The sequence below is a fragment of the Heterodontus francisci genome, chromosome 7, assembly GCF_036365525.1.
Source record: "Heterodontus francisci isolate sHetFra1 chromosome 7, sHetFra1.hap1, whole genome shotgun sequence".
NCBI lineage: Eukaryota > Metazoa > Chordata > Chondrichthyes > Heterodontiformes > Heterodontidae > Heterodontus > Heterodontus francisci.
The window spans coordinates 49,270,460-49,288,926 of record NC_090377.1 but is presented as its reverse complement, the minus strand read 5'-3'; the positions used below and the strand labels follow the sequence as shown (position 1 = coordinate 49,288,926).

Here is an 18,467-nt window from a genome sequence, read left to right as displayed (position 1 = left end):
CATGTTACTTCTTCAAAGAACTCCACTAAATTGGTTTGACACGATTTCCCTTTCACAAAACCATTTTGACTTTGCCCAATTACCTTGAATTTTTCTAAGTGCCCTGTTATAACGTCTTAAATAATAGCTTCTAACATTTTCCCCAAGACAGATGTTAAGCTAACTGACCTGTATTTTCTTGTTTTCTGTCTCCCTCCCTTTTTGTATAAAGGAACTACATGGTCTATTCTCCAATCTAATGGAACCTTCCCCAAATCTAGGGAATTTTGGAAAATTAAAACCAACGCATCAACTCTCTCACAAGCCACTTCTTTTAAGACCCTAGGATGAAGTCCATTTTGTGCCAGTCTGCTGTTCTCTCAGTTTTTCAACCACCATTTACATCTGGCTCATGACTCCACTCCGCAACCCAACAATGCTGCCACATGAAACATCACAGAACAAACCATTGGAGTACTGAAATAACTGTTCCACTGCCTGGATGCTCCAGTACTCATCAGAGCATGTGTCCCAATTCAAAGTGGTCTGCTGTATCTTCCAAAACCTGCCCATTATGAGGGCACAGTTGTTGACACCATGAGGATGAGCAGCTCAGGATCAGGAGGAGGAGGAGGAACAGGAGGAAGGAAGGAGGGAACCAGCATGTCTCATTTCCAACCAAGCTCTCGGTGATCTCCTCATGTGACTATAGTTCCACTGAACACAACCATAATCCCTATTGTAAAGGATTCACACTTTTTAACATCCGTCTGTTATGGGCCATCCTCTTGGCCACAAACCCGAAATTGAAGCCAGCACCAAAATCAACTATATCCAACAACCCACCCAATATTCCACATAAAATCAATTTTACATTCCCTTTGTGCCTGTCTTGCAGGTGCCTTGCCTGGCCTAGTGCTCCTACACAGTGCTACCTCAGTGGCTGCAGCAAGGCTGGTGGAATATTGCTGACTTGTAGTGGGGGTGACTGCAGTTGACTTTGCAAAACACTCAAGCATCTCTGAGTCCAGAGGCCAAAATAAAAGCAAATTACTGCAGAAGCTGAAAATCTGAAATAAAAACAAGAAATGCTGGAAATACTCAGCAGGTCTGGCAGCATCTGTGGAGAGAGAAGCAGAGTTAATGTTTCAGGTCAGGTCTGATGAAGGGTCACTGACCTGAAATGTTATCTCTGCTTCTCTCTCCACAGATGCTGCCAGATCTGCTGAGTATTTCCAGCATTTCTTGTTTTTATATCTGAGTCTAGAGGGCCTGGCTTTGGATTTCACCACCTCAGCATGGGCGGCAGCTGAGTGGGCTGGCTGGCTGACAGGCAACAGCAGCAGCACTGGTGGAGAAACAGTAGTGGAAGTAAGACTGCTGTAATCCTGAGAGAGGACAGCAGGTTCGTGCTCCACAGTGCCATTGCCACTTGCCCAGAGTGGTACCTTAGCAATCCTAGTTATCTGCTGGAGCACAGATTGTTGGAGACCTTGAAAGACCCTTTGTGCACTGGCATCTGCAACCATGATAGCAACAGTCTGAGCCTGCATGCCACCAAGCTGAGATTTCATGACCTCAGTCTGAACTTCTACTGCAGGTGTTTCTGCCTCCAATTATGGGTCACCTTGTCCTGCAAGAGAGAAGGAAGTGTGTCAGTGAGTGTGGTGCAATGTGCTTGGGTGATGTGCCTGTCACAGTTGAATCGCTTGCAGTTTGTGTTAGCTGTGAGATACGAGTGTGAATCTTACAGCGTTGCCAAGTGTGTGAGGGTGAGGGTGAGGTGAGGCGATGAATGTTAGGTATGAATTTTGTTTGATAACGACGTTGATCCGCGAGTGAAGACTGTGTGGTGAATGGAGCAGTGCATGAGTGTAGTCATATTTTTGTAAGGATATGTCAGATGAAGATGCATTCACTGACCTTGATCACTGCATCCAGGTCCTTGGAGCGAAACTGCTGGCATTGACTGTGATGACTATCTGTTCCCACTGCCTTCACAATGTCTGTCTGGTGGCCTCCTAGCCCTGTGAAGGAAGAGGACCTCTCTCTCATACTGTACACCTCCTGCAATAAGGTCTCCAGTGCTTCATTGGAGAAACTTGGAGCACACTCTCTGGTCTGTTGTGCCATTTCTACTCCTCTTTCTGCTCACAAAGTAAAATATGACAACAATGTGGGCTCATACTCCTATAGATGTGATAGTCTGAACAGCCTTCTGTGCTATAATTGCAGATGCAAGTTCCCCTCCAAGCCACACACCATCCTGACTTGGAACTGTATCACTGTTCCTTCACTGCTGCTGGGTTAAAATCCTGGAACTCCCTTCCGAACCGCACTATGGGTGTACTTACCCCACATGGACTGCAGCAATTCAAGAAGGCGGCTCACCACCACCTTCAAGAGAATTACAGATGGGCAATAAATGCTGTCCTAGCCAGCGACGCCCACATCCCAGGAACGAATGTAAAAGAAAAATGGAGACACATTTCCTAAAATTGGTAAGGTTTCTGATGGTCTATTAACATCTAGAAACAATGGTGCAAGACATTTGAATTGGAGATTCCATTTTCAAACACTGGGCTACTATGTCAAAAACGATTTTGCATAGCTATTAGGAAAGTAGCATTTTTGATTATAAAGTTTTAGGTGATCCTATTATATTGAAGATCACGACCATTCATTTTTTTCCCCAATTGCATGTGGCTAATTATTTATGCAATAGCCGAAGAACTATGCCCAACTCTAAGAGATAGTTAAATCATTGTTTTAGGATATCACAGCCTCAACCATTTTTATACAAATGTCGAGTAAAGGTTGGAAAGACACAAACAATTCTACTCCACTGCTGATTTCCCAAACAGAAATTCTGCTTCGATCACTGTTTCTTGTAGGGCATCCATGTGCTAACAACAGAGCTCAAGTAGAATGGAGTTTAAAAGAATGAGAGGTGATCTCATAAGGTTCTGAGCAGGTTTGAGAGGGTAGATGCTGAGAGGTGGTTGTCCCTGGCTGTAGAGTTTAGAACTAGAGGGCATAGTCAGTCTCAGGATAAGAGCCGATCATTTAAGACTGAGATAAGAAGGAATTTCTTCATTCAGAAGGTTGTACATCTTTTGAATTCTCTACCCCAGAGGACTGTGGATTCTTAGTCACTAAGTATATTCAAGGCTGAGAAAGATAGATTTTTGAATTCTAGGGGTGTCAAGAGATATGAGGATTAGCCAGGAAGATGGTGTTGAGGTCAAAGATCAGCCATGATCTTATTGAATGGCAGAGCAGGATCAAGGAGCCATATGGCCTATTCCTGCTCCAATTTCTTAGGTTCTTATGTTAGCACACACGATGGTAACAATTTTCTCCCCTGTATCTTCATTCTTCTGCTGAGGATCTTAAAATGTTGCCCTTGAGTTGTCAACTCACAGAATGATGGAAATATTATTCCTCTTTATTTCATCAAAATCCTTCATAATTTTGAATGTGAAGATAAGCACATCATAGGAGATAAAAGCAGAATAAATCTGATAGTGTCCATCACTGTGAAGGCTTCCATTCAATGTGTAGTGGACCACAACGGACATCACTTTTCACATGAATAAACGTTGACAGAGATCTATATGCACGATCTATATGAACGATTTGTAAATGGCTGACTGCAAGGCAAAATGTTGAGAGATATTGGCTATAAAAATACAATCTCATATAGTCTGCCAACATCAGAACACAGTTATAACCATGCAATTAAGATAATGTTCTCCATCATTCAGCAAATAATGAAGTGAAAATTTGATAAAGAAGGGGTACAAGATAAGCCAACCACTGAATACAAAATAATACATAACCCCTTTTTCATCAAGAAAGGTAACTTTTAAATAAGTGAGGAATGCCATTGTTCCAGATGCCAGTAATATCGAACTTTAAAAGCAAAAAAAAATTACTTTATCTTCAATAACTAAAAGTAATATTATAAACTTACCTTTGCCCAAGAGGGACGTCATTTACGTTTAAGTAAGTAGGAAAATCCACTATATTTGCAACTGGATAAGCATGCACAGGAACAAGTAGAGTGTTACCATCCTGGAAAAAATACAGTAATTATAGTTTACAACACACCTTATATTTTTTAGCATGAAAATGGAAAGTTAAAATGAGGAAACTAAAAAAGATGACACAGTCCCCCAAAAAACTGGCAACCAAACAGATCTTAATATAGACTAACAGCATGTGAAAACAAGTAGTTACAATGAGAATGCCTGCTGTAGTTTAAGCTTGAGGTATGCCTAACATTCCATCACTTGTTTTGCAGGTGAAAAAACCTAAAGAAAGGCTCAAGTTGCAGTCGCAATATAGGAAGTGGCTTGAGGGTATGTTTTTTTTGAGGGATGCACTAAAGTAGAAAATTTTAATTTCTCACACTTTATTTGGTGTAATTTTCCAGTATTTTGAAACTTACTACAATTCTATCTTTCAAACCAAAAATAAATCTATTCTGCAAAGGTATTTTAAATATTTGAAAATAAAACAGTTATATAAGACTACTTCATTGGCTCTAGTTTCTCTCATTTGGACCATGCTAATTTGTGAAATTAAATATTTTATAACACATTCCTACAATCAGAACAGAATTGGTATCACAATATCATTGCATTAATCATTGCATTTTCCCGTTGATTTTTTTTTTGCTTTAATTTGGCACAGAGAAGAAAAAAAAATCAGTAATAGTGTTATCACGGGCTACTCTTTTGAGATAACTGTACTACAGTTACAGCTCTCAAAGTGGTACCTCATATCCATGATATGGTGCTTGCAGATGCAAGGTTCTCCACCAGCTTCCCATAGTACTCTGCACAAAGACAATGGCACTTTGCACGTGTATATTTTCAAACGTACATAGCATTGTCCCTCTACTAAACGTTGACAATTATGTTTAGTAAGTTCCTAAGCAGTCCAATGGAGCATTTAAGTATTTCTCCAATTTGACTTTCTACCAGATTCAGTTATACTGCACATGATGTGAAACCCAATGGCATAAGACTACCTCCTGAAAATGTTCACACACCTTTTGTCATAATGTAGTCAGGCCAATGACCTGATTCTTGATTTATAGCATGGCATTTACACCCATGTGCTCCCAAAACCACTTTAGGCTGATGCAAAACTGGCAGTGTAACTGACCTATAAAGCATTTCTTTTGCTGTGCAGCATAGAATGGGAAACAGAGCCAATTGCAAGAGGTCAGCGAGAACATCTTGCTCCCGACGTCTATGCTGTACAGATATTAGTGCAGGTGGTCGGCACTTCCGCACCTTTGGATCTCCGTTCGGAGATCTGAGGCATAACACTGGTGGGGAGGGAGGAGCAGGTAAGTTTCTCTGTGCAGGAGTGAGTGGTGGAGTGAGGAATGAACTGTATGGTTATTTCCAGGGGAGGGGGATGGGGGGGGCGGGTAGGAGAAGAGCAGCTAGAAACATTAATTGAATTTTTCTAATTAAATTTAACATTGCTGTATCTTTAAATACTTAAACTAAGTTGAAGGGCTCGGAGGCCTTTAAAAATGGCGTTGGCGCCTGCGCAGTGGCACTGGACGCAGTTGCCGGGGACGGAATGCCCGCCCTCTCCACGTCATCAGTGGCGGTGGGGGGAGGGTGGGGGGGGGGGTGGTATTGCGGTCTGCCCCAACCATTTAAATGAGCCACCGTGTATAATATTGCGGTGGCTCCGTGACGAGCTTACAGCCATCGCCGAAATATAAAATTTAGGCAACTATCTCAGGCAATTAATTGCCTGAGCCACACAAAATAGTGTAATGACTTCCAGGGCCAGCAGATGCAGGCTCGCTCCTGATTCCCCAGCTGGTGAGCAGTGCCACCGCCTACTCGTTAAATCCCAGCCCAGATGTTAGGCAGAAGATGGAGGAAGCAGGGAACAATAAAGAGTCCTAATTCTACCAAACAGCATCTATATGATCAAGGTATGTCTATTTTCAAAAATAATAGCAAGAAATGCTGGAAATACTCAGCAGGTCTGGCAGCATCTGTGGAGAGAGAAGGAGAATTAATGTTTCAGGTCAGTGACCCTTCTTCAGAACCCTGAGAACATCACAGTTCTGATGAAGGGTCAGCGACCTGAAACGTTAACTCTGCTTCTCTCTCCACAGATGCTGCCAGACCTGCGGACTATTTCCAGCATTTCTAGTTTTTATTTCAGATGTCCAGCGTCTGCAGTATTTTGCTTTTAATGATGTCTATTTTCAATTTAGTTTCCATCGACAAAGATAGACAAATAGATAGATAGGCATTGCTGTATTGAATCCTTGTATGATTCATTAACATAACTTTGGTAAAAGTGAAAACAAGATTAAATTGACATTACCTTCAAGGATGTGGACCAAAACAAAACTCATTTTCTACAATAAGCACCAGTGAAAAAGAACTTAAAGACTCACACTCACCGTACAATGAATGCGAATACTGTCATAATAATATCGCCATTCATTTGGACAGAAATCAACTATAACATTAAATGACATTCCGGGCACCAGATGATTCTGTGAGATAAATTACAAATCAAGTAAATCCCCTAAAAATATAGAACACATTGGCAGTACAACACAATATAACAAAACAGCTTTATTATTCTATGTTATATTGTAAAAAAACCACTTTTTTTGTCAATATTGAATTTATAAAGTGAAAACCATTTCACAACACACAGTTCTTTCATTATTGCGGCCAGACTAGAATTCAGAACAGACAGAATGAAGTTTCCCCTCTAATAACTGTGCATCAGATAACATTTCAGATTCCCTCACCATGGCTCCTGCTTGGCTTCCTTTTCCAACACCCATCCCACCTTAACCACCGGGTTGCGACATAGCATCCATCTTCAAGTCCAAACTCAAGTCTCTTCATCTATTCCTCCAACCCCTCTGCCACAATCAAGAATCTATCCATCTCCAGGCCTCCCAGTCTCCTTTAAGAACATATACAACTCTGGTAATTTTAATCGTTCAAAGATGGTTGATGTTATCAATTATCAATTATCTAATCAATCAGGATTGACTGCAACCAATATGGTGGTTTTGGTGAGCTTAATCAGAGTTTGAGATGGGACATAGCACACTAGTTATACAGCAAAAACATACATCTGTGACAATAGTGGGTACCAGTTCAGATCAGGCAGGATGGCCTAATGAGGGAACAGTTCTTTCGTCAGCGGTGCCTCCCATCTTCATGACCTCTCAAACTACTCAAGAATGATAACATGGATCTACTCTTAGGCGTTTTTCTTCACTACCTACTGTACTAAGGTCTCCCAAAGTCTCTTATTTTATATCCTCTCTCAAGGGTGGACCTGGATGGATTATTGACAAGGCCTTTTCACCCTATAAGGATTTACTTTAATAAAAAATACCCTATAAAACATGGAGTTCTTTGTCTAAACCTTGCATTGAAAAACTGCCTTTATTATTGTTCGCCTGCCATTAGCTCCTTGAGCCTTTGCACATACCTTCTGTCCTTGATCAATCAGACCTAGGGCTAACATCATCCTTTCCTTATCTCATCTCAAGCTGCTCTCCATGGCCAGTCCCATCCTCCCAGAAACATTCTACCTTTGGCCTCCAAAGCTAACTTGCAGAAGTTTCATTACTTGTATCTGTTCCACTATCAGTTATTTATGTCTAAGACTGTTCATCAGGTCTGTTAACAAGCTGTTCATAAATAGCCATTCAGTCCAGTGTCTTTGTTCCTTATAAAACTGTTGAATCATGGAGTGATTCACTAAAGTTACTTCTATTCTACTTCCACACATTAATTCAGAAGAGTGGGGGGGGGATCTCATAGAAGCCTATAAAATTCTAACAGGACTTGACAGGGTAGGTAGATGCAGGAAGGATGTTCCCGATGGTGGGGAAATCCAGAACCAGGGGTCATAGTCTAAGGATACGGGGTAAACCTTTCAGGACTGAGATGAGGAGAAATTTCTTCACCCAGAGAGTGGTGAGCCTGTGGAATTCACTACCACAGAAAGCAGTTGAGGCCAAAACATTGTATGCTTTCAAGAAGGAGTTAGATATAGCTCTTGGGTCTAAAGGGATCAAAGGGTATGGGGCGAAAACGGGAACAGGCTACTGAGTTGGATGATCAGCCATGATCATAATGAATGGCGGAGCAGGTTCGAAGGGCCGAATGGCCTACTCCTGCTCCTATTTTCTATGTTAATTAACTTAGCATCATGCACACCCCCACCTGCCAAGAATGAGGCACATTAATTTTGTCATATGAACATTGATTTTAAACTGTTGCTGCAACGAAGAAATGACTTGTTAAACAGATAAGCTGTGGCTGGAAAAAACATTTACATACTAACAGACAGTGCTTGTGGAGACAAAGGACCATTCTCTGACACATTCAACCCACAATGGACTTTGATCACCAGACATTGAAGGTGGGGGAGCTCACATTCCAGGATGACTTCTAAGGTGCCTGAATCCACAAACAGACATGGTCAAACCAACTAGTCACATGACTAACCTGCTGGGCAACCGGAGTTTTTTTTTGAATTGTACAGACAGTTTGAGAGTGACTGTTTACTCCTGGACTGAGAAGACCTCTCCTGTCTGCTCCCATCTCTTTCTCACAAGCCTCTTGTCCCATGGAAGTCGTGTGAACCTCAAGAGAGAAAATTCTCCTACATCGAACAAGGTTTAAGAAGAATACTGGGCCCCAAAGAAAAGCAAGACCTACCTACAATCACGGACTCTACAGCAAGCTCGAAGAACAGTAACAAAAACCATCTTCAGATATCATCTCAAACTCTTCTACTTTATTTCTTCTGCTCTTTTCTGTCTCTGTCTGCATGTGTATATCACATATGCATGCTAGCGTGGGCGCGTCGTGTATCCATAGGCGTTAACCAAATTAGAATTTAAGTTTCATAAAGTTCAACCTTTCTTCTTTAAACCTAAGAAAACCTGTTTGGCTGGTTTCTTTGCCTTACAATTGGAAAACAGTGAACATGAATTCACCAAGAGGGAGCTAAAAACATGGCGTGTTTAAAATTAAACCCTGTTACGGTAGAGCCAGGAGAAGGCTGAGAGGGAACCCTAGACCCCTTCTCACATGTATTTCAGCAAGCATCTTAATTAGGCAAATTTAAATGAAGGGCCTAACACAGCTTTGTAGTATGGCTGTTTGTTTTAAATATCTACCCAGTTCCCAGCTGCTCTTCCACTCGGCCACTTCTGACCACATCCCCTTTCTAGGCTAGGTACAGCTGTCATCACCTAAAAGTAATCATTCCACTAATTTGTTTCTAGAGAAAAGAAACATTAAGCAATTTCCAGAAAATCGAAACTTACAGCACTAACCTATTGCTTTGCTTACTTCACGCTGATTTAGACATTTTGCTAATTTCTAACACAACGACCCACCTCAGATCTCTTTCCTCATCAAATTCTTTTCACCTTTCAACCTCTGCCACATTTTCAGTGATTCCAACCTGCAACTGAATTAATTCTGCCCCGTTAATCCCTCCTTGCTTTTGCTCACTTCACTCTATATTTTCTTCCCTGAATCACCTTTCTTCTACGTATCCTATCCCTGCTCCTAACCTCCACCATCACTTTCCATCCCTGGAAAAACAGCTACTAACCTCCCCAACTCTCACAAAATACCATGCTGCAACCACCTCCCCCCAAAAAGTTGCCCTCCACTCAGGATAATATTAATTGTTGATGTCCTCAACAATTTCCAACCTTCCTTATATAAAGCCCTTGCCTTCATCCAATTCCAGATAGTTGTGAATCCCCACTACTCAACAGTGCAACAGCCATTTCTGGTGCCTCAATTCCATTAATTGCAGGCTGCAGCATAACTGGCAAATGTGGGAACTGGCTATTCTATTGACTTGATTATTTCAAGGACTACTGTTGTTCCCTTTCATTGGTTCATCAAAGGTTATAGGGATAGATAATAAATAAAATATATCACACACTGGTGCAACAAAATTGCTCCTGTAAAATGAATACAAAACTGGACCATGCATCTCAAATAAGAAAATTAATCTTTCCTCCAACACTTCTCTACTTGATACACATAGAGACACTGTAAATATTCAATCTAATAAATTGTGAAGAGGACATAAAAAGGCTACAAAGGGATATGGATAGGTTAAGTGAGTGGGCAAAAATTTGGCAGATGGAGTATAATGTGGGAACATGTCCACTTTGGCAGGAAGAATAAAAAAAAGTATATTATTTAAATGGGGAAAGATTGCAGAACTCTATGGTACAGGGGATCTGGGTGTCCTGGTACATGAATAGCAAAACGTTAGTATGCAGGTACAGCAAATGATTAAGAAGACAAATGGAATGCTGTCATTTATTGCAAGGGGAATGGAATATAAAAGTAGTGAAGTGTTGCTACAGTTGTACAGGGTGTTGGTGAGATCACATCTGGAGTACTGTGTACTGTTTTAGTCTCCTTACTTAAGGAGGGATATAATTGCATTAGAAGCCGTTCAGGGAAGGTTCACTTGACTGATTCCTGGGATGAAGGAGTTATCTTATGAGAACAGGTTAGACAAGTTAGGGCTGTATCCATTGGATTTTAGATGAACGAGAGGTGATCTTATTGAGACATAAGATATTGAGGGGACTCGATAGGGTGGATACTGAGAGGATGTTTCCCCTTATGAGAGAGACTAGAACCAGGGGACACAGTTTAAAAATAAGGGGTCTCCCATTTAAGATGGAGATGAGGAGAAAGTTTTTTTCTCTGACAGAGTTGTTAATCTGTGGAATTCTCTTCCAGAGAGAGCAGTGGAGGCTGGGTCTTTGAATATTTTTAAGGCTGGGTTAGATAGATTCTTGATTGACAAGGGAGTCAAAGGGTATAGGAGTAGACAGGAAAGTAGTTTTGACGCCACAATCAGATTGGCCATGATCTGATCAAATGGCGGAGCAGGCTTGACAGTCCGAATGGCCTACTGCTCCTAATTCATATGATCATATGTAAAAGGAATACTAACCTTTTTGGTATATTTGATTTGGAAGTACTTGGTCTGAGGAGGTAGAATGTGAACATTTGTCATTGTCGAAGAAACGTTGACCAGTTTCTGCAACGAAACAAATATTTAAGCATTTAAGATTTTAAAATAGCTATTTCTGTGCACAGTACAATATCTAAGTTATTATTTATTGATTTTGTATAGAATAACTGACATCTATTTCAGTGCAAAACAGATACACAAATTTAAAATTACTCATTTAGTATTGAAAATAGAGTTTGCAAACACTGGAAACCATTTCATACCACAGATCAATCATTGTATAAATCAGTAATTACATTGCTGTATTCTGTATACAATTTTTCCTTAAATAACTCCCTTTGCATTTTTCAAACCAAGACTAATGAACTCAATAAAGGTAACTGATAATTGTATTATTTTGATACCTTTCTTTATTCAGTTTCCAGTTATTTGTAGTGTCGGAAATAAACAAAATACTGTGTAAAAACTTTATTAGATCAATATGTTTAAACAGTAGCAGCTAGTAAGTATTTTTTTATTCTTTCATGGGATGTGAGCATTGCTGGCAAGGCCAATGCTTGTTGCACATTCCTAATTGGCCTTGCGAAGGTGGTGGTGAGCCACCTTCTCGAACCGCTGCAGTCCATCTGGTGTAGGTACATCCACAGTGCTGTTAGGAAGGAAGTTCCAGATTTTTGACCCAGTGACAGTGAAGGAACAGCGAAATAATTCCAAGTCAGGAGGCTTTGTGGCTTGGAGGGGAACTTGCAGATGGTCATGTTCCCATGCATCTGCTGCCCTTGTCCTTCTCGGTGCTAGAGGTTGCAGGTTTGGATGGTGCTGTCGAAGGAGCCTTGGCAAATTGCTGCTGTGTATCTTGTAGATGGTATACATTGCTGCAATTGTGTGCATCAATCATGGAAGGAGTGGATGTTTAAGGTGGTGGATGAAGTGCTGATCAAGCACGGTGCTTTGTCCTGGATGGTGTTGAGATTCTTGAGTGCTGTTGGAGCTGCACTCATCCAAGCAAGTGAAAAGTATTCCATCACACTCCTGACTTCTGCCTTGGAGATGACGGACAGACTTTTGGGAGTCAGGAGACGAGTTACTCGCTGCAGAATTCCCAGGCTCTGACCTGTTCTTGAGCCACAGTATTTATATAGTTGGTCCAGTTAGGTTTCTGGCCAATGGTAACCCCCAGGATGTTGATGGCAGGTGTTTCAGCGATGGTTATGCCATTGAATGTCAAGGGGAGATGGTTAGTTTCTCTCTTGTTGAAGATGGTCATTGCCTGGCACTTGTGTGGCACAAATGTTACTGGAAGAAGGGTGCCTTCTTGTTTAATTGTCTTATTTTTGAATTTACAGACTTAATTACTCAAAATAATACCAGAACATTAATTCCCTTACAACTCTATTTCAGAGCTATCATGCATTTCAGTGAATACTCTGATATTATTCTGCAGTAGTCTTAGAGTCTTCAAGGAATGTTGTTTCAGTACCGCATTTAATTTTTATCAGCATTGCTTAAATATCCTAGTCAATCTGTTAGGTTTCACATGGTAAGTTGTCCCTCTTCTGCCTTTACTCTCTCTTCTCTTTGATTCTTTCTATGTCCTATTCTCTTTTTCCTTCTTTCCTTTCCTTTTACTGCTCAAAATGTACATTCTAAATGAAATTTGCTGTTGTTATAGAAGAAAACAGGATTGGAGAGATATGGGAACAGGGTTGGTAACTGTAATTAGAATTATTTGCTCGCATGGAGGGTAAACACCACCATGGATTGGTTGGGCTGAATGGCTTGTTCCCATGTTGAGATTTGTACGTATTTTCCTGGAAGACCTCAGGCGCATCTCAAAAGCCTGAGCTAGGATGCGATGAACCAGAAATGCAGCTGTGCAGTGCCTGTCTTTCAGTGCCAAACAGCCTATTAAGATTCAAATACGACAGGCAGGAAGCATGTGCACATTTATTACCAGGAGTGCGCCACCTGCCATACGGCATAAAGTGGATACGTTGACATCCAGAGTGCACACTTAGATTATTTAAAGGGTGGAATATTTTATTTAAAATTTTTAAATGCCCTAGTCTTTCAATTGCCACAAGCTGAACTTGTACAGTGTGATGTGGCATTAACCAGCAGGAAGGCCCCCTCACCAACGATATTTAAAAGGTGGTGAAAGCATCTGTAGCTTGTCATGCAGAGTGTTAGGGGTGAGATAGAAGTCAGAAAGGAAGTGGATTAGGTATGAAGAAACCCACACAGTGGGCTGAATTTTATAACCCTGCCGCCTGGAGCGGTGGCGGGTGTGCAAAATGGCGGAGGTCCCGCATGTGACGTTAGTGGCTGCACCGTGATTGCGTGGCAGGTGGCCATTTTGCATAATGGAGACAACAAGGATATCACTGGTGTCATCTGATGTTGGAGCAGGTGCTGGCGCCATCTTTAAAAGGCTGCCAGTCCTACATATAGTTTCTCCGAGCATTGAGCAGCAGTGTATTAAAGCAAAACCTCTCTGTTTTGAATTAAATCTCTCAATCAACAAGCTAGCCACTGGCAACCATGTCAGATATCGAGCAAGGGTGGCCCCAGATTTCAGTGATGCGTCCCCACTGATTCTCCTCCAGGCTGCAAGGGAAAGGCGGGAGGTTCTTTTCCCCAGCAATGGCTAGAAGAGGTCCTCCTGCCTGACCAAGCAAGCCTAGAGCGAGATTGCAGAGGAGGTCAATAGCCATGGGGTTACCCATCGTAACTGGGTCCAGTGCAGGTACCTCCTGCATTTAGCCAAAGTAAGTGGCACATTACAAAATTGCTTGGTGTGAACTGGTTGTCCACAAACGTTATGCCACACGGGTGCCAGAGACATTCCAAGGACAGAAAGGTCATAGCAGATTGATAGCTAATGACTGACTGCATATGTGAAACAAGTTTCCCTCGTTTATACCTCAATCCAAGTGAGACCCATGATAGGTTGGGTCAGTATGAGAGAAGAGACATCCCCCAGGTGTTGAAGAGTGGCCCATGTTAGCATTGCCGTGATGTTGAGACATTTGGAAATGTTCAATATCTGCATCCTTGCTCTTTCAGAAGAGGGCCCACAGCAGGAGAGGGGCAGCCAGGGCCAGTGGCCTTTAACTCAGAGGAGGCATTGGAACTAGCCGATAGCCAAGATGGACATGCCATCTCAGGTGTGGAGCTCCCAGCTGAAGAGGGTGATTATTGCCAATCAGAGAAAAATACAATATTCATGTTAAATGAGCTATGCCATGCTGTCCTTACTGGGAAAACTGTACCCAAACACCCAAATGTTTGTTGTTTAACTTTTATCTGGCAGGTCACCACTCGCAGGTGACTGTAGACAGCGAGAGACTCACGACAACCTCTGGAGGACAAGGAGGACTCAGAGGATGCACTGCCCCAAGATTATCCTGCACCTTCCACTAGTGCAGATACTTTCACCTCAGTGGGTTTCCACTTGGCTTTACAATCAGGGTCACAAGCTGGTGAGAGCACCGCACACACGCCGAAGTAGCTGGCTGAGGCTGAGACAGCCGAGGCCTCTGACAGTCGGAGGACTGTGGGTGATCAGGCCCATGTTGTGCCCCAGGCTCGTGATGAGCCTCTGGTGTTGACAGCACAGGGCATGCTGGAGTTTCAGAGGGAGGTAAGGCAACATCTGGCGGAGATGCCAGAGCCATGCATAGCCTTGAGCGGACGGTGGGGGAGTCCTCCATGCCATGACTGCTGCCATGTCACAGGGATATAAGCACATGGCTTCATCCATCAAAAGGGTGGCAACCCTCTTGGACAGCCACATTCCGCAGATGCGCCATGACCTGCAAACCCTCACCTTGGCCATGAGTTCAGATCATGATACTTTCATGCAGACCCCCACCTGCCAAGAATGAGGCATATTAATTTTGTCACATAAACATTGATTTTAAACTGTTGCTGGAGTGAAGAAAGGACTTGTTAAAAAAAAATCACCAGACACTTTTCTGGAGAAACATTTGCATACTAACAGACAGTGCTTGGAGAGAAAAGGGACTATTCCCTGGTCCACTTAACCCAAAATGGATTTTGATCACCAGTCATTGAAGGTGAGGGAGCTCACGTTCCAGGATGGCTATTAAGATGGCAGAATCCAGAAACAGAACTGGTCAAACCAGCTAATCACATCACTAACCTACTGGGCAACCTGTGGTTTATTTGAATTGTGCCACAGAGAAAAAGGCAGAAGTAGTTTGAACTGGAACAAGGAAGCCTTTCTCTCTCTCGCGCTGTCTCCCAAGCCACCAGACCCATAAACCTCAAGACAGAAAAGACTCCGAACTCAAAAAAAGTTGAAGCGTGCACTGGGCTCCAACGACTTGCAATCTGACCGCCAACCAAAGACTTCACAGCAAACTTAAAGGACAGTAGAATAGAAACCCAAATATTGCCTCAAACTTTTCCCCTTTAGTCTTTTCTAGTTTTCTGTCTATCTGCGTGTGTGTTTATTGCGTATGCATGCTAGCGTGTCGCGCCGCACATTCATTGTCGGTAACCGGATTAGAATTTAAGATTAATGAACTTTTACTTTTGTTGTTTAAACTCTAAGAAAACCTGTCAGAACTGATTTATTTGCCTTACAATTGGAAAGTAGTGGACAAGGATTCACTAAGGGAAATCGAGCACACAATGTTTTTTTAAAAGTTTAACCCTGGTACAGTTAAACAGGCAAAAGCTGACAGGGAACTCCTGGACCTCACTTGGTCGTAACAATGTTCATATGTATCGACAGTGGCAGGGTGAGAGAAGGACCATAAGCCTGGAGAATTTTCCCACCCCTAGTCCTTCTCTGGTGAGCAAGGAGGTTCCAACGAGACTTGAGTGGGATGAGGAAAGGATGCATTCTACATCTGGGGCTTCCCCTCAGGGCCTTTCGAGTGTGGACACCAGCTCTTCAGCCCCTCCGCCAGTGAGTCCAGCTCCAGCAACTACGACACCTGAGGACAGTCCTGCACCAGTGCAGGAAGCCTTCAGGGAGCCGGGGCCCTCCAGGCCTCAAGCAACTAGAGGATGACTGCCAAAGTCATCCAAGGCCAAAGGGGGTGTCATGATAAGCAGCTGCTAACCCAGGGGTTACTCCACACAGGAGCACCCAAAAACGTATTAAAATATCACCTAGATACACGAGTATTCATGGGTGACACAGATATGTCATGTTAACTTTAATTAAATGTTAATTAGTGCCAATGCTTGAAAAGCACATTCCAATATGTCTTAATTGTGACTCTTGGAATCCCATCATAAGCCTTAGAGCATTGCCAATATGACCACTCACATCATTAACATGGCAATGAGCATGAGGTTTTATTGCATGAATGATGTCACATGAGCACTAGCTCACAATGTTGTTGCCCTTCATTCAGGAGAAACAGATAGTATTGGGGTAGGGGACTACATGTATGGTGATGAATATATTGGGCACTCATATTTATTTTGTCATTAAGAAGGCCGCATAGGTCTGTGACGGCCGCTTTGGAAAGCTGCAGCCTTTGCTTAGACATCTGCAGGTAGGTTAACTGAGTCCTGTAGATTCGCTGGCGTACTTCAGCTCGTCTTTGCCTTGCCGGCTGCTGCTGGTTGTGTCTAGAAACTTCCTCCTGATCCGCAACTGTCTCATGGGCCTGCCTCCAGTGGAAACACCTCAACACGGCAAGGGGATCCAGGAAAACAGGGCGAATCATACCCATGCCTATTCCCTTCAGACCTTCAGCTTCCTTCCAAACCAAAATGAAATCTGTCTGGGCAAAGACGTTTGTCAATTTTTGTTCTGCGTGATGCCTGCGGTGGCTCTATAGTTGGGATTAATGTTGGTCTGACAACTTTACCAAAAGTGTGAGCCTTCACAACAAGACCAACATCATTTAAACTACCTTGTAATGCACCCCCACCCCCGACAAACAGAGCTTATACATTTTCAGAGCTTACCCCCCTTCACAGACAATCCCCCTCCACACACAATCCCCTTATTGATTCAGCATTGCGGCAATGTCCGCTGCAAACCCCACTTTCCATAAAAAAAACTCCGGTGAGGTTACCTTCCCTTTCAAGGCAATGAGAACTTTCACCTTGGTGGTGCCAGCTTTTGAAAGTCAAGAAACTATAGTCAGGTGAGTGCCACACCTCAAACACAAAATGGAGAACGCTTTGTTGGATCACGGTGAATGACATTCAAATGCATTTAAATCAGTATGTAGAACATTTAAATTACGATGTCGTTGCATTGGGGTGTCAGTGCTGCCACGGTACTTCCCCGCTTCTGACAAAATTGGAAAAGAGCGTTATGGCGCTTGGTTCCATGGTGGATAATTCTGCAGGGATTATCCGGCCTCCCCAAGCCGATGGTCCCGCCTTTAACAGGAGCATAAATTCAGCCCAATGTCTCCTCCAGCGCTGCCAGTTGCCAGAGCTTTGACTCTGCACCTGCCCAAAAATGCCTTCTTCAAGGGGATATAGGGTATGTAGGCAGATTGATCCTTCCCTGGTGTGAGCCTGATGCCTGGAGTTGTGTGCAACCTTCTCCTGCAAGAATGACAGAGTAGATTTCTGTGAGTCTTGAGGTTTTTGGAGAATGTACCTGTTATATTTGAATAGTTGATAGTGTGATGGAAATCACACCTGCCAAATGGAAACGTATTAATTTCATCATATGGGATATTACTTGAAACTTTTTACTGGATATTGCAAAGAACTTGTTTAAAAAAAACAGAACTGAGTGGCTGAAAACATGATTGCACATTTGCATTCTGAGAGACATGAATGGAGAGACAATGGAAATGCTCCTTGATTCAATTAACAAGATTGGTCTGAACAATAGTTATGATCAAAAGACACCAACAGCTTTTAACTTAGTACGGGACAAAACTCCACCCCCCCCACTGAGTATGTCTGGGCCGCTCTGAAATCCAACAACCCTCCCAGAAGTTTCTGTTTCAAACAAAGAGATGGTCACATGACCTACCTGCTGGTAAGACTGGGTTTTTTGAATTGTGACAGAGAAAGGAGAAAGACTGCAACTGGACTGGCAGAAGAAAAAGTCACTCTCTTTCTTTCTGTCTCTCTCTCCAGCAAAGTCTCATGAAGCCACAGTGGCAGTAAACTTCAAGACTGCAGACAAAGCACCTCTTTGGCCTTCTGGTACCAGAGAAGCAAGTTTGAAATTGTGCACTGAGCCCCAGTGAGAACTCCATGACCTTAACTTCAATCAAGGACAGTACCTGTATTCCATTTATTGCCCACACTACTTCAACCCCCACTGCCTTCCCCCAATTCTTTCTTCCCCTCTGTATCTATTTGTGTGTGTGTGTTTCTCTTGTATGCATGCGAGTGTGATTGCATCGCGTATTTTAGTAATTTTAACCAGGTAAGAGTCATAAGGCGAATAAACTTACATCTTTCTTGTTTAAACT

At 42.6% G+C, this 18,467-nt stretch overlaps 1 protein-coding gene across 6 annotated transcripts in view; it reads right to left on the bottom strand.

Annotated features, from left to right (window-relative positions):
* The window catches only part of cfap221 (cilia and flagella associated protein 221), a 295,786-nt gene that overhangs the window by 242,831 nt on the left and 34,488 nt on the right, over positions 1-18,467 (bottom strand). For all 6 annotated transcript variants that reach the window (XR_010975322.1, XR_010975323.1, XM_068035142.1 and 3 more), the window contains exons 4-6: positions 11,011-11,097; positions 6,431-6,526; positions 3,956-4,056 (exon numbers count right to left, since the gene is read on the bottom strand). Coding sequence is in view for 4 of the 6 variants with exons in the window: in XM_068035142.1 (XP_067891243.1) it covers positions 3,956-4,056; positions 6,431-6,526; positions 11,011-11,097 (284 nt within the window). In the remaining 2 variants the exon portion in view is untranslated. The remainder of the gene's footprint in view (positions 1-3,955; positions 4,057-6,430; positions 6,527-11,010; positions 11,098-18,467) is intronic.